General features: G+C 34.6%; 1 protein-coding gene across 2 annotated transcripts in view; it reads left to right on the top strand.

Annotated features, from left to right (window-relative positions):
* EML5 (EMAP like 5) overlaps positions 1-15,965 on the top strand; it is a gene marked incomplete at its 5' end in the record, with an annotated part of 100,225 nt that extends 84,260 nt beyond the window's left edge. For both annotated transcript variants that reach the window (XM_084286969.1, XM_084286968.1), the window contains 13 exons: positions 346-444; positions 2,551-2,571; positions 5,442-5,615; positions 7,107-7,315; positions 9,382-9,539; positions 10,190-10,304; positions 10,769-10,957; positions 11,151-11,323; positions 12,066-12,228; positions 12,990-13,093; positions 14,844-14,997; positions 15,444-15,544; positions 15,841-15,965. In XM_084286969.1, coding sequence (XP_084143095.1) covers positions 346-444; positions 2,551-2,571; positions 5,442-5,615; positions 7,107-7,315; positions 9,382-9,539; positions 10,190-10,304; positions 10,769-10,957; positions 11,151-11,323; positions 12,066-12,228; positions 12,990-13,093; positions 14,844-14,997; positions 15,444-15,544; positions 15,841-15,877 — 1,697 coding nt within the window. In that variant the 3' untranslated portion in view covers positions 15,878-15,965. The remainder of the gene's footprint in view (positions 1-345; positions 445-2,550; positions 2,572-5,441; positions 5,616-7,106; positions 7,316-9,381; positions 9,540-10,189; positions 10,305-10,768; positions 10,958-11,150; positions 11,324-12,065; positions 12,229-12,989; positions 13,094-14,843; positions 14,998-15,443; positions 15,545-15,840) is intronic.
* Positions 15,966-16,634: the final 669 nt, after the last annotated feature.

Below are 16,634 nucleotides of genomic sequence, written 5' to 3'. Positions count from 1 at the left end.
ATAAGCAAGCTCTATATGTTTAAATCTTTCTGCTAACTGAATTTTGAAGGAAGTAAAGATTTGATTATTTTGGCAATAGCTTTCTGGAACTTGCCTGCTAAAATGAAATGTAAATGTAAAACTTTGTTTAGGGAACAGTTCAGAGTTATTGAGTACTATGTGTTAAAATCAAGATAAAAAAAAAAATAGGGATTTCAGTTTGCTGGTTTTAAGCTCCAAAGTGTAACACCACCATAATATTTTTCTCTAACAAATATTATAAAGTTTATATACATGTCTTACAAGTTTATAAGCGTGTCTATGTATGTTTTAATTAAAGTTGGATTTTTATGTTTTTTATCTTAGGTTCTCAGTCTTTTTACCAAGAACACAATGATGATATTTTGTGCCTCACTGTAAATCAGCACCCCAAGTTTACCAACATAGTGGCAACTGGCCAAGTAGGTATGTTTGTATTTTTGTAAAAAGACATTAACATAAGAGCATGCAATTAGGGCCTTGTGAGTTCATGGTAAATCACAAAAGTATTTGATTATGCTATCTCCGTTTGTATGAGTGTTACTCAGTTACCTGTCCTCTTTATATGTTTATATGAATGTAATTTAATGAAGTTTAAAAACAAACAAAAACAACAACAACAAAAACATTCAGGTATGAAAGAAAGCTTATCTTTTGTTTGCATAGTTATGAAAAATTATTTTTAAAGAAATTTTAAGCCCCATGAAATTAGTCTGTGTTGATTTAACTAACAGCTTGTGTTAGGCCTTCCAAACAACCATAGACCTTCCAAAGAGACTTAACTAAGCTATCCCTGTGTTGGTTGTTTGTTTTTTTTTAGAATCAGAATACTTTAAATAGTTGTCATTTGATGTAGTTCTGTCTCATCAGGCAGGTTTAAAATCCTACTTAGTGTTTTGTTAATATGTAGCTGTAAGATTCTAGACAGAACCCAAACCCTAAGGGTGTTTTCCTACAGATAAATATAGATTTCTGGGGAAAAAAACAGATGTTTCATAGGAACATTACAATTGAACTATGAACTCACCAAATTAATAATAATAAAAAACACCACTGTGTATCTGCATAGCTTGAGTACTACTGTTTCTAAATTTCTCAGATGAACGTAATTTTTTTTATAGTCCTACAACCCAACAGCAGTTTTCATACTTCCAGTTGTTTCTTAGCAGATTTAAGCATACATTGTTTTCCTTAGTGCATAGAACACAAAGAAAATCATTGTTTGTTTTAGCCAGAATAACTTTTTTGTAGATTTTTTTTTCAGTATTTCATCTAAATATGGTCAGAGTTTATTACCTACTTTCCTGTTTCTTTTGGATTTTTAAGTGCATGTTTCATTAAAACTGACTTATCAATAGTAGTAACTACTTAGCTAGACTAGCTGAATTTCTTCGTGAGTTTCCTGCCTCACATCAATTTAAAGAAATAGAAATAATTTAAACAGAAAAAATTATCTGCAGATTTTTACCTATGGTTTCATTGCAAAGAATATTTGCAGGAATACATGCCTTTTATTGTTATAGGAAATTATTTGCTTTTGCAGCATATTTCTTAGTCTGGATTAATTTCTTAATAAGACAGAATATATGGGAAGAATGTACTCATAATGTAGAAATCTGTCCTTTGCATGGATCGTTTTCTTCAGTGTTCAGTTTACTCATGAAGAAACACAGGACCCTTAATTCTTTTTAATTTCGTAATCATTTCTACAGCAACTAGCAGTAGAACAATTTAAATTCTTTTGTAATGTGGATTAAGGGATACAAATCAGGAGCAGATGACACTTAAAAATTGAACTGCAAAACACTTTATAAGGAAAGAATTACATCTAAAAACCGAACTGGAATCAAAATATCTTTGAACAACATTTGGTTGTTAGATTCCAAACAGACATTAACAAGCAAATACTTCGTAAAGAACATACTAAACTGATTCTATTTGTCCTACTAATATGACTTGCACAAATGCATCTTCATTACCATAACTCAAATTTTCAAAAGATTTACAGAAATATTAGCTTCAAGTATTTTTTAAACTACAATGCTCTTTCATAGAGTCTCAGTAATATTTCCCAATAGCTGAAACTATAATCCTGATTTCTTATCACTCCTGTAGAGGATCACTGAGTGTATTTGCTACTTTCCAGAATCAGATTCAAACATTATTTCTCAGGAGAATAACAAATGGCATTTTTTCTACTTAATTTGTTAAGACATCAGTAACATGTTAATTTTTTTTTTTATTGTTTAGAGTTGGGCAGAGAGACCTAACATACACCAAAATGAAAGTTTTATGTTGTAACTCAAAATGGAAATCAGAATATATTAATTATAGTAATTCATAGTTCTGATGCGATCACCATTTATCAGTAATTGATCATATTTAGCACTAAATGCAGTATTGGTGCCGCTGCAATGCAAGGAGATGACATCAAGGTGTGTGTTAAGAAATTACACTAAATGTGGCATATATTTTCTTTAGCATTTATATTATTTCTGGTCTAATTATTTTTCTGCTGCTTTTCCATTACAGGAGACTCAGCAGATATGTCAGGTAAGGGAAATAAAATTTTAACATCTTCAGGTGAAGTTAGCCTATCTAGTAGCCATCACGACTTTATAGAACAATAAGTGATATGAATTCATTTTTAGTATATTCAAACCTGGGATCAGTCCTATTACTTTTAGCACTGAATATAAACCACAATAGCTCAGCAAATCTTAAACATAGAAGCAATTAAAATGTTAAAATACACTTAAAAACTCTTCTGTTGTAACATACTCCCTTGCTGCCCAGTCACTAGTGAGTTCTAATACATACTATGACTGTAGTATTGCTCTGTATGCTTGCAGGTTTTATAGATGTATTGGGGCTGACAATTAACAATTGTTTTAGATACTTAATTGAAAATAGTTTTTAAATATGCATTTTCAAAGTATATTCCATTGAGGAGGCCTAGGTGACTGAGTGAATAAAGCACTTCCACATTTATGTATGATTGTCATGCAGTTATTACCACCGATCTAAAATGCTTGTTGTGGTGTCAGTTTAATTTTTTATGTATCATTTTGGGTCTTTGACAGTTTGACAGTCTTGATTGAGCTATTTTTATTAATATGTCTTTTTTCAACTAATCTAAAAATTTCATCACCATCATGTGTGACTGAGTTCATTGTTGGGCAGCCATAATTGTCTTGTGACACATCTCCAGAGATGCATAAATGCGTGTTCATGTATACCGAGAAAATATAACGATCTTCATATGCATCAAAAGATTGTTCTGTGAAGAACAGATGTATAATGGCATTTTGATGTGTGTTGACTTCTTTCAAATATGCCAAATTGTGCTTGCTATAAGGATGGGAGGAAGAATATAGGTACCCCTTCCCGCACCAACTATGTAAAAGAATCAGTGATTATATGGTTGTTTATTTATATATTTAAAAAAATCACTATTGCTGTATGTAATGCCTGGAGACTTTCCCTGTTTCACTTGCCCTTTTCTGATTGCAACTTTAGTTTTAGCCTTTGTGCATTACGAAATTCTGTTGTCACTTCCTGAAATCGGCACTTTTTATTTTTTCGTCTTTGTGGAACCATTAGTCTGGAATCCAAGCTGCTGCCTGCCTTCATTATAAAGATGCAGATAGTTTCACTTTAAATTTATTGATGGATATTTGGCACCCCTTTTACCAATAGCTCTTACTTTTTTAGTTACCATTTTCTGTTTTCTGCAGTGATGCACAGGTTCTTGAAACAGTGATATTGGTCATAGGCTGGAATGGGAAATTAAATTTCGTAATGACTTGGTATAGATTTGCTTCATCTTACTGAAGATATTTTTTGTGATGTGAGCCCATGGTAGCTTTATTTCACTTCTCCCAATAGGAAAATGTCTTAGAAAATCTCTCTTTGGAGAGATGTTCAGTAGCTTTGGTATTCCACCAGCAGGACACAAGGTCAAGACAGAGACTTTCAGAAGAGCACAGTCAAGCAGGAGGACTCAAGAATCAGTGTTCTCTGTCCTTTAAGTCTTAATCTGAAAAATTTGCTCAGTTATTATTCCTTAGTTATACCTAGATGAAGGTTTCTGTCTGTCACCCAAGAGAAAATGTTCAGTTGAGGTTATATGGGAGGTACACAGTCCAGGGGCCACACAGCATTTTACCAAAGAGAAGAACAAACAGTTCAAAGCTCTCCATTCCCTCAATGTTCTGTGAGAACAGCAGGGAGTTTGTCGAAAGTTTTGAGGCGTACCACTAATTGACAACCCTTTCTGTTTTAATGGCATATATATACTATGCTGTAGTACCTCTCAAATAGCAATGATCAAGAAATGTTAGTGCCATGTGAGAAAATTGTGGGGAACAGAAGAAATTAAGAGATCATTCTGAAAACTGTTTAGCAACAGTTGTGGAATTATGCTTGAAAATTTAGTTTCATGTGGCTAAAATTTTATCTAAGTCCCTGTACGTACTTTTTCCCATTGTATGGGTCCTTTTGAAGGGTTAGATTTAGCTAATTAGAAATAAAGCATGGAGCTGAAATGGATTTTAATTTATGTGAATCTGGGTCTAAGACTGCAACCGGTAACCTCCTGACTCGGCAGTGAGATTTACTTGAGGTTAGAGGGAAAGATGTTTGAGGGAGACTATTACTGTCCTGGGTGCTGCTCAGAAATTGCAAACTATACTTGGATTGTAAGATCTTTGGAGAAGGTATTGCATTTGGAAAATGCAATGACCCTACCTGTCACCATAATAGGAATTATAGCATACATTAATAGCAGAGAAAGGTGGTTCAGCTTACAGTCCAAACAATACAAACTAAATTAAATACTCTAGTTCTCCTACACTAGTAAGCAAGCTGATTATTCAACTGACGTTCTCCTAGGAGAGCATACATTTCAGACAGATGGCCATTTAATAGAAAAGGAGATTCTGGTCTTGTACTGTAACCTGATTTCACAGAAGCTATCAGCTGTCCAAAAGCCCCACTTAGAAATTATGTTCTTGATGGTCTACTCACTGTTTGTAGAGGTTTGATTTAGCATGTTGAGACACCTTTTACTCAAGAAAAAAACAAACAAACAAAAAAGCAAACAGGAGAAAACAGCTTGCTTTTAGAGCTTTTGCCATGTTTCATAGCGTTTGCTGTGCTTCAGAAAACCAGTTACACATTAAGCAACATTTACATCTCCAGTAGTATAATGAGGCCAAATTCTTAGTTCTGGCTTAATGATCCTGTTTGCAGGAAACTGGTTGCCAAACAGAGGCCAAAATCTCCTTTCTTTTCTTTCTTTTCATCTGACCAGAATAATTTTGTCCTATTAATAAAAAATAATAATCGCTTCAGTAAGCAAATCATTAGACACTTTCAATACATATGCTAATTAACTTTTCTTTTAATATATATTTGTGTAGCTACAGCTCCTTCTATTCATGTGTGGGATGCAATGAACAAACAGACATTATCAGTACTGCGGTGCTACCATTCAAAGGGAGTTTGCTCAGTCAGTTTCAGTGCCACTGGCAAACTGCTGCTCTCTGTAGGGCTGGATCCCGAACATACCATTACCATTTGGAAGTGGCAGGAAGGTAGGAAAGTGACTGTTTTTTGTAGAATGGATTTATGTTGTTAGAAGTGTATTGGACTGAGTCAAAGACAGTTACAACGTATATGTATCAGCAGATAGAAAATTATTACAATAAATGGTGTGCACTATGCACTGTGCAAGAAGAGGTAAGCTAAATGTACTTATCTGTTTTAATAATTGCTAAATATACCTCCTTTGGAACTGTTACATAAAGACGAAGATAGTTCTCTGATTTATAATTAGAATAATGAAGGAAAAATGTATTCTTCCTCTAAAATATATAAATCTTTCAGCTATTTATTTATTGCTTGTTAAAAACCCTTTATAAATGTCTTTATTGCTCACAGATAAATTGTTCTGTTATTTTCTGTTCTTTTATCTTCTGAAGTCTGATAACTTGTTTTACTACTAAAATAATCCCGCCAAAGTTGCAAATTGCAGAAATGTGATGCCAGTATAGCTCATCTGTGCCACTATGTTATTTCTGTATTAAGTTATACTACAGTTATTCAGGTTGGCTTTGATCCAAGTTCAGGATTTAGGATAAAGCAATTTGGTTGTCTCCTTCCTATCTGTCAAAGCCATACCCAGATTTTAATATTGATTCTTTAGTCTTACTGGTTTATTTGCTGTCTCTTTTGAGATTTCTGTTGATTGACTAGTATCTCTCGGAAGTTTATAAATAAGCTACCAAATCAATTTAAATGATCCTTTACAGCTTGTGTAGCTGGATTCAGGATCAAATTGTGCATTTATGCAGTCTTAGCTCATGTGAAAATGTGAGGCAAAAGCCTGTGCAGCAATTCACTGCCATTTCAGTCAGAATATACCTGTACTCATCATTAAAAGCTGATACAGCTTGAGCATGGCAGCTAAGATGTGTATTCCCTAGAAAGGGCTAAATAGCACAGGAGGTCAGGTAATATAATGTCTTTTTCAGGTAATACAATTATTGAGAAACCTTGATATTTATGGATCAAAATGTCTGATTTTAATAACTCTGGAAAGACTGGAAGAGCATTACCTTTGAATCTAAGACCATATGTAACACAGTCATTTTCTGCATTTTCTATAGAAAGAAATGAAGTATCTTCAGACAAAATTTCCAGAGAAGTCATTCATTAGTCTCTTGTAATTTGTTCAGAGTATGTGATTTTCGAAGGATTCCTAGGAATTTAAGAGGAGATGAATATTTACTTGGATCTGAGCTCCTAATCTTTTTATAAGTAATTGTAAAAAAATTAAAAAGTAGAAAAATTTAAGTAGGAAAATTATATGTAGATGGCACCTTCATTAGGTGCTACACCTTGCTACTGGCTCTTATTAAATTACTTTTTAACATTTACATCATAATTTAGGAACAGTTTTTACTTTTCCTTCCTCTGTGCTCTTGTATGATTCATCATTCTCTAGAATGAATAAACAAATAAATGTTGCTATAAATGTATATTTTTCCTTGTGCATTAAGAAGTCCATTTTCTTTTTTTGCCAGGTGCCAAAATTGCCAGCCGAGCTGGTCATAACCAGCGTATATTTGTAGCAGAATTCAGACCAGACTCAGATACCCAGTTTGTTTCTGTGGGAGTAAAACACGTGAGGTTCTGGACACTGGCTGGAAGAGCTCTTCTTAGTAAAAAAGGGCTGCTGAGTTCCATAGAAGATGCACGAATGCAAACAATGCTGTCTGTAGCTTTTGGAGCTGTATGTACCTTAACGAACTACTTTATACATACAAAAATTTCTTGACTTTTCTCTGCCTTTATTAGTTTTAACTGTGATTTTTTTTAACCTCTTAATAAGTATGTCAGTTGTTTTATAAAATCAGTTTAGCATTTCTAATACTTTTAGTTAGAACTAACATCAACTAATAGAAATTCTTACATAATTTTGTTTTCAGAAGAAACAAGCTATAGGTGCTTTGGGTTGATAAGACACTGGTTGATATTTAATCCAAATGCAACAAAGCTGACTATGTAGGCTGTGGGAACCCAACAGTAGAACTAAGGCTAATTTTATGCCAACCTAGGGGTGATTATATTCTATTCTGCATGCGTTATTACTCATGAGTGATCTGAGAGCAGCACTGACCTGGGGCATTCATTAACATCTATGACAGTTAGATGACCTCAGTAGGGTTTTGTTTTGCTTTTTGTTTTTGACAGTTGTAGGCCTTGTTGCTAAGTTCCACATCCTTGCCATTTCAGGGCTTGTTTTGAATGAGCAGTATTCATTTCTTCAGCTGGGCAGATGGCCATAGCTTTCTTTTGAAGTGGTCCTTCTCTTTTATTGCATGTGTGCTTTCTGACCTGCCTATTGGGTCCAGACTTAATTTGTACTATTGATTTAGACTTCTGAAACTGTAAATGGCTGGAGGTTTTATTTTTTTGTAAGACTACCTGTTTTCCACAGTGGTGTCTCTTTAGGTACCTTTGATTTCATAGCGTGGTTTGGGTTGGAAGGGAGCTTAAAGAGCATCTGATTCCAATCCCCTGCCATGGGCAGGGACACCTCCCACCAGACCAGGTTGCCCAAAGCCCAGTCCAGCCTGGCCTTGAACACCTCCAGGGATGGGGCATCCACAGCTTCTCTGGGCAACCTGTTCTAGTGCCTCACCACCCTCTGAGTAAATAATTTCTTCTTATCATCTAATCTAGGAGATTTCAGAGCTTCATGGCTTCCTACAAAGTGAGAAGTTATCTTCCAAATGCTAGGTGCTAGTGATGCACAGCCCAGGCATTAGTTGGTGTTTTGGAACCCTCAGTGAACTTTATTATGGAGGGATGCTTCTTAGCATATAAACTGGGCTTCGTGCTGAATGTCCTGGAGCATGATATGAGGTTGTCTGAGGATGCAAAACTTGGAAGCATTTTGTAAAAAAGATACGCAACCTGAATGAAGTGACACCTGGTGCGTTTTCCATACTGCTTGTAGGGAACAGTTCTGGAAGTGCTGCTATTCCTTGACTTTTGTCTCAGGAGGAGCTGGTTCAGGTGCTCTAAAACAGGTTAAAAACAGCCCAACAGTTATGTCGTGAGGATGGTCAGAGGATCTGCCCCCATGTTTATCTCCAGTGCTCTTTTACTTACTCGTTCATCAGGGGCACCACCACCACCACCCCCTTTAAATAAGGATGTAGAACATCAGCGTCACCCAGTTCAAGGAAAGTGTTCTTGTCAAACACATGCATATTATATAAAATACTATACAGGACACTGAATTTGAGGATTCTTCCTTAGTTTCTGATGGTTTTCAGTGTGTACTAATAAGTTATCTTTAAATACACGAGGTTGTTATTTTTATTACCTTCCAAAAATAGGAGGCAGAGAAAAAGGAAATCAGATAATTACAGTATGAGTTAATAGCAGGCTGTTTTCTTCATAAACTACTAGTTACTGTAATCATAATACATATAGCAAGATGGTACAAATTACCTGTTTGTGTGGAATGTCAAAACTGTTCCTGGTCTTCATCTTTAACAACATTTGTGCACACCTAATAAGCTGAAAACAGATAACACTATAGCTGAATTTTAAGTCACTGCATTTTTTTTTCTGCAATGTAGAGCCTATTAGCTATAAGAAACCATGTGTTTCAGACTTCAACAAAGCAATAGCAGCTTGTTCTGACCCTACGTGTCTTAATTCTCCTACACAGGCATACAAAAAAGCAATCTAGACTAAAAGCAAATGGTGATGATCTTTGTTTCTGAATGTTTTTCTCCTGCCTTACTCAGAATCAGTTGATTAGTATATTTTTCCTCTTTTCAGAATAACTTGACATTTACGGGTACTATCAGTGGAGATGTTTGTGTTTGGAAAGATCATGTCTTGATACGAATTGTGGCCAAAGCTCACAACGGACCAGTTTTCACAATGTATACCACATTAAGAGATGGCTTGATTGTTACAGGAGGCAAGGAAAGGCCGTGAGTCTTATTTATTTATTTATTTATTTATTGCTTCTGCAAGCACATGTATTCTCTAAAAATGATTTTGGTTCATACTTTTTAATGTGGAGTAGTTGACTGAGATGTCAAAGCTGTGAGGAGTCACCTTTGGATCGCTGAATTGTAGCCAAAGTGCAAGTCATCCCACATGAGCTGCTTGTACTTATTTTTTTTCCATTGACTGGAAGAGACATGATTTTCCTCTAGTATCTTTTGCAATTTATTTCACAGCAAATGTGTTAAAAGACATATATATATCCTGTTTCCTTCAACTATATTTTGATAATTGCTGCCTGTCCTAATAATAAGATGGCAATTTGTTCACATACTTCACTGCTCCTTTGACTAGACAAATTCCCTAGGAGATACTAATTCAGACTAAGCTTAGCAGTGACCATCTTAGAGCTTGTTCTGTAAAGTAGTACAGTGAGGACTTTGAATCAGTAGTTCTTGCTTAGCTAGGAGGCTCATCACCTGTTCAGTAAAAACTAATGGTTCTTTAATGATTTAAAACAGATTTAAATGCCTCAGTTACAATAAATTACGTTAAATTATATAGCTCTTTCGTGTATTCATTGAGTTTTTTGTGCCAGCTGTTACATTTGTTGTTGTTCCTGCTTTCTTAATAGATCAAAGGAAGGAGGAGCAGTTAAACTATGGGATCAAGAGCTGAAACGCTGTCGTGCCTTCAGACTGGAGACAGGACAAATGACGGACTGTGTTCGCTCTGTTTGTAGAGGCAAGGTAAAGGAATCATCATGACTTAAACTTTTTTTTTTATAATCCATGGGTTGATCTATGGCATTAAAAATATGACAAACTATTTGCTTTCTTTTTCTCTTAGTATTTGACATTAAATGTTAGGCTGCAAGGTGTCTACATGTGACTTTTAAGAATTAAAAGTTTTAGGAGGTCTTAGTCTTAATTAGGTTAATATTCTTTACATATTTGATTAAGGACTAAGGATTTCTTTTCTATTTTCTATTCTTTTCCACATTTCAAATATCTGACTTGCAAGCAGTAATTCCACTGGTGCATGATTTATCTACCTCTTTGTACTCTAGGAGATCATAGATGATTTTAAGAAGTAAATTAGTTTTGATTTGATTTAAGCAAACCTTGACTTAACTATAGCTTTGGTTTTTATTTTTATAATCATGAGTAGCCAATGTATTATATCATAGATAATTCTTCCACTGTTGTTCAAGGGAAAAATTCTTGTTGGCACAAGAAATGCTGAAATAATTGAAGTTGGAGAGAAAAATGCTGCATGTAACATTCTAATTAATGGTCATATGGATGGACCAATCTGGGGCCTAGCAACACATCCTTCCAGAGATTTTTTCCTTTCTGCTGCAGAAGATGGCACAGTAAGACTCTGGGATATTGCTGAAAAGGTAGGTGCTGAAGAACAGTTCTTGTTTTGTAAAAAAGAAAAAAATATCCTAAACGTGTGGTGGTGTTGAGGATTCAAAGCTTGCTTTTTAATGTATTCTGAAAATAATTCATCTGATACTATGAAGCATAATGTACTTTTGAAATATGAACAGATAGAGACATTTACTTTTCTGGATTCTTATTTCTTCACAGAAGATGCTGAACAAAGTCAGCTTAGGGCATGCAGCTCGTACTGTTTGTTACAGCCCAGAAGGTGATATGGTAGCCATTGGCATGAAAAATGGAGAATTTATTATCTTGCTTGTGACATCTTTGAAAATTTGGGGGAAAAAAAGGGACAGAAGATCAGCTATCCAAGATATCAGGTCAGAAAACTTAATGGCTTTGTATGTTCATAGTATTCTAGAAATTCGTATTCTTTTGATTTTGAAAAATACAGTTTCATTGTGTATTTCTGAGGAGCATTGCAATGACATTTCAGAGCTGGAATTAGTGAGTGAATTACAGAGTTTGATTATTCCTCTACCAGGAATAAAAAGAAAGGATGAACTACATGAAGTTAAGAAATAGCCATCAGTCAAAAAACAGGCCCTCTACAGCAGGTGGAGTCTCAGGTGATACTGACAAGGGTTAGATAAAATGAAAAGGGAAGGGAAAGTAAATGGAAAAATAGGAAGAGACCATCCTAATCAGGGGGCGTATCAGTAGGCATAAAAACGAACAGGGTAAGATGATGTGTAGGAGGTAAAGTGAGATCAGAGGTTTACAGAAGGTGACTGGATGTCATCACAGAAGCAATGGAAATGCCTCTTCTGTCAGCTTGCTCTTAGTTATGGTTTATTAGAAGGAATTTATTCAGCAGAAGGAAAACTTTGCTTCCATTTCCTGAGTCAGGTAAAAGCTTACTTAAAGGAGGAAAAGACTGTTCCTTCTGTTAGATAAATGAATCATGAATGCTCCACCTTTCTCTTCAGTTCTGGTTAGCATAAACTTGAAACACAAATTAACCTGTGTTTCTCAAATCCTATATTACACCTATTGTAAGTGCCAACCTGTATTACAATTTACTGCAAGTATATATATTCATAAACTCTTTCATCTGTTCAGGTTTAGCCCAGATTCTCGTTACTTAGCAGTCGGTTCCAGTGAAAATGCAGTGGATTTTTATGATCTGACGTTGGGTCCCACACTAAATCGAGTCAGCTATTGCAAAGATATCCCAAGTTTCGTGATCCAGATGGACTTCTCTGCAGATAGCTGTTATCTCCAGGTATCAGTCATTTGTTGTTCAAGATACTGAATAGCAAATGTACTCATGACAGATACTGTGTAACTACTCTCCTTTGACAACTACTCAATTTTGTAATGAAGTGTCAGAGTAGTAGGTTACTGTCACTAGACTGTTACTTTATTTTAGTGGTAAGTGGATGACATAAATAGTCTCTGTGAAAACTAAGTACAAGAAATAAGCATAGAAAGAAGAAACAGATTTCAAAATCACTGTAATGGGTTTCCCCTGCCTTTCTATTTCCCAGATGCAGATGGGTTATCTTAAACAAGGAAGGAGTACAATCTATCATTCATTATGTCTCAGGGAACTGTGAATACTTCATATCCCTGACAAGAATGGTAGCATTGCACTTCTTTTCAGTTCTAGCCTTCGCAGAGCAGCATCAAAACCATGGTGTTAGAATTTCCAGCCTTGTGCCTTTTTTATTTATTTATGTTCACATATACATGACAAAATACACAACGTATAGACAGAATTAATATTATGGGCAGAATGTGAGATGTTTCAATTACATTTTATCGATTAGACATTTTAAAATTGAATATGTCTTACTCTTTCTTGCTGATGCTTTATACTTGCATAGATTTTGGAGGATTTTCAACTCACTGAGCAAGATGATTTATGAATAGACAATATCAAGAAAATACTTTTCAAAACCCTTTAAAATTATAACCTCATCATTTAAAATAAATTCATTTATTTTAAATTCTTATGAACTGTTGTATGTGCGCATTTCAAAGGTCTCTACTGGGTCTTACAAAAGGCAAGTCTATGAAGTGCCTTCAGGAAAACAGCTTGTGGACCAGGCTGTCATTGACAGAATAACATGGGCTACATGGACAAGGTAAGCAATTCACGGGTTGACACCTGTTAAAATGCTTGCAACTTCCAGAAGCACCTACTGTTTAAAAGTATATTTCATCCCTTCATCCAGTCAAATACCTTCTTTAAATGCATCCATATACTCTGGCAACATATCAGGTAGGTACTCTACAGCAAAACAAAGTGCATAGCATGTTCTCTTGGTAGAACATGAGCTGTTTGACTGGTCAAAGTATCAGATAAAAACTGATCTCTCTTAAGTGTGCCTTTCTATTCGTTATGTATCTCTAGTTTCCTTTGATCATATCTATAGCAGCCTCAGTATTTTTTAATTCTGCTGTGCAAGTTGCCTGGACTAATTGCAGTTTTTGCCCCAAAATAATGATTTGGGGTGCAACATAATGCAAAATAACGATTGGAGTGCAGGGAAAACTAGAATAATTAAAAACAAGAAAAGATAGCACAAGACTGATAATTTGAGTTTTATTAGTATATCATTAATGCTATGTGTATACTAAAACTGCTATTAACATTTTCATATGTTAATATGAAAATAATATGAAATTATGAAAATGATATGAAAATATGTTAATATGTTTTCAAAAGTTGTACAAAAGTACCTCAAAATACCTTAAAGTTACTACAGTTAATTAAAATGGATTTAGAAATTTTGTGAAGAATGAAAGCGTATTATATTTTATTATATATTTAAATATATACATTTTATATTTATTATTTTACACTTTATGCAAATCTAATTTCCTTTCCCTAATTTTCGGCTCCTTGCCTGCTTTCAATTATTGCTTGCAGGCAAAGCAATAATGTCTCAGGCAAAATTTGAGATCCATACATGTATGGATCAGTTTAAACAGTATTAATTCTAAATATTTTGTTGCTAGAACTATGAATTTTTCAGAGGGCTCTGAACCATTTTGCTGTTTTTTTTTGTTCCCCTCCTGCCCCCCCCCTCCTCCCCCCCCAGTAATCCATTTTTGTCACCTCTTTGATATGAAAACAAGAAATGTATGTTTTTTGACCCAATTCGTTATGTTTGAAGTAGAAAATTCTTTCTTGAGTATAATATACTGTGCTCTGATCTGTGGGAAAAAATCACAGAAAAAATGTCAAATTATACACCTCCTAACAAGTGATAGAATGCACATTTCTGTGCATTCTTGTAAGGCAGCCCATACATTGTAAGCACAGCTGAATAAAAAGCAACTTTGGAAAAGGTTTTGCAAATGAAGTTTTCTATAAATGTCTGTTTGGGAATCATAAGATAATTCTGTTTAGAACAATTCTTTATTTTCTTCCTCTGTCCCCTCCCCCCCATATTAATGAATTGGACTCAAGCAACCTTTTCATCTAATTGATATGAAAATGTTATATTCTCCTTATGTTCCTGTTAATTCTATTTTTTATTATTATTATTCTCTCATAGTTAAACCTTATTCATCCGACTCTTGTGCTATGGCATTCTTTTTTTGTCTTTCTTCATTTTTGGCAAATGTCACTCCGCACTGTTGTTAGTACTATTAATACTTCTTTGACTGGTTAGTGTGGTCATGGACCACAATATTCTTGGAATTGTAAGACTGAATAAATTTCAGAAGCAATTATAGAATATTATAAACATTAGTTACAAAAAAAGAGATTTTTATGTCTAAGAATAAAATGTAAAAATGACATTTTTTTTAAACCTGTTACATTAGTAAAAGCTGTTCGCTGTTTTCCTGAAGTTTTCAAAATAATCTCTTGCTCTTCTGTTTCAGTGTTCTAGGGGATGAAGTAATTGGAATCTGGTCCAGGCATGCTGAAAAAGCTGATGTTAACTGTGCCTGTGTCTCTCACTCGGGAATCAATCTTGTAACAGGCGATGATTTTGGCATGGTCAAACTGTTTGACTTCCCATGTCCCGAAAAATTTGTAAGAACTTGTTTTTTGCATAGTTACTAAAAAAAAAAAATAATTCACTAATACTGGCATGGTTAATTTTCACAGTTTGAGACTATACTGCATAATCAGTTTGCACACATCTAATGAAAATCATATTTTCAGTGTTAGGGATTTTATACAAAGTTTCTAGACATTAATTGTGTGACAAAATATATTTTGAATTGTTGTGTTAGCTTGAGCATTGTTCCCAATTTGCAGATACTGTCTCATTTGGAGACAATTTAATCTTTATTGCAGCTCAGTGGGAGTTCTTCACATCTTTCACATCTGAAAACCTGTGTAACATTCTGAATGATGTAAATATAAGAAAGAATAAAAAAGTAGATAAACATGCATACTTGGTCTGATTTACAAGGACATAGATTATTTACATTCTGTCATTTTATTGTGTGTTTTTTTGTTTGTTTTTTTTCCAGGCAAAACACAAACGATTCTTAGGTCACTCTGCCCACTTAACTAATATTCGATTTACAAGTGGAGATAGATACGTGGTTAGTGCAGGAGGGGATGACTGCAGGTACGTTTCCTTTCTGTTATTGTCCGAAAGTACATATACTGCAATTCATAGCAGTATAAAGCTCAAACATTTTATCTCTGTTTTTCTGTTTGTATGTAAAAGTGGTTATTTGCAACAAAACAAATAGTTCAGATGTTAATATGAACAGTTAAGATTTACTAAATTAAAAAAAGTATATTTCTGTATTCAGAGTGTATCATATATTTAACTGATATTTTTCTTTTGACTGTATTAGCTCTTTCTTTTAACCATATTGTCATTTTACATCTCATTTTTTAACCTTCTGGAAAATACAGCTTGTTCGTTTGGAAGTGTGTGCATATGCCTCACTGAGGGAGACATGGAGACTTGCAAAGAGGATGCTGCATGAAGTACCAGGCATGAAATACCCAGGATTGCAATGTGATATTCTACTGTGCCCTGCATGCTTAAGAAATGGTGCTGATCCAAGACACGGAGCGATCCGTCTCTGAAAGACAAGTATCTAGAGTCTGTCGGAAGGATAGACTGTAACAAATACGCTGAGGCCATTAGATTTGCTTCAGTAATCCGGGTTTGTATTTCACTCACTGCCAGATGTTGAAAATGAAATACATGGATAAAAGGGAAAAGGGAATTGTTGGTCAATGTACAGTTTCACAGTAAGATCCTGGGTTTTTAATCAAGAGATGTTATTTCTGACCTAGTGCTGTACATTGATCTATTTTGAGCATGAATGTTTCTTCTTTAAGTTTTGGGGTCTGAATATCATTGAAAAAAGAGTATTCCATATTTTATTACTGAAAGAAACCATATATTAACTCTTAAAAATATAGTATTTTAATAAATGTTTATTATAATGGCAAATGATATTTCTATGATTGATCAAAAGGAAACAGAACTTCCTTCTGGTGAAGCAGAAAATAAGACAGCTGGTTCCTTAGGACTTAAATATTTCTGTATTTAGAGGCCTGGGTCACAATCATGTCTGGTGAAAGCTGCTGGATACGCATGATCTTCATGGCTAATTTAGTGTTTTTGTTGCACTTAAACATTAAATTAGTTCAGTGAGCAAAAATAGATTTGCTCACTTTGCGAGTGCCTTGCCCAC

The sequence above is a fragment of the Netta rufina genome (assembly GCF_964035555.1).
Source record: "Netta rufina genome assembly, chromosome: 5".
NCBI lineage: Eukaryota > Metazoa > Chordata > Aves > Anseriformes > Anatidae > Netta > Netta rufina.
Note: the sequence above shows the minus strand (reverse complement) of the source record. Positions and strands in the feature narration are given on the sequence as shown.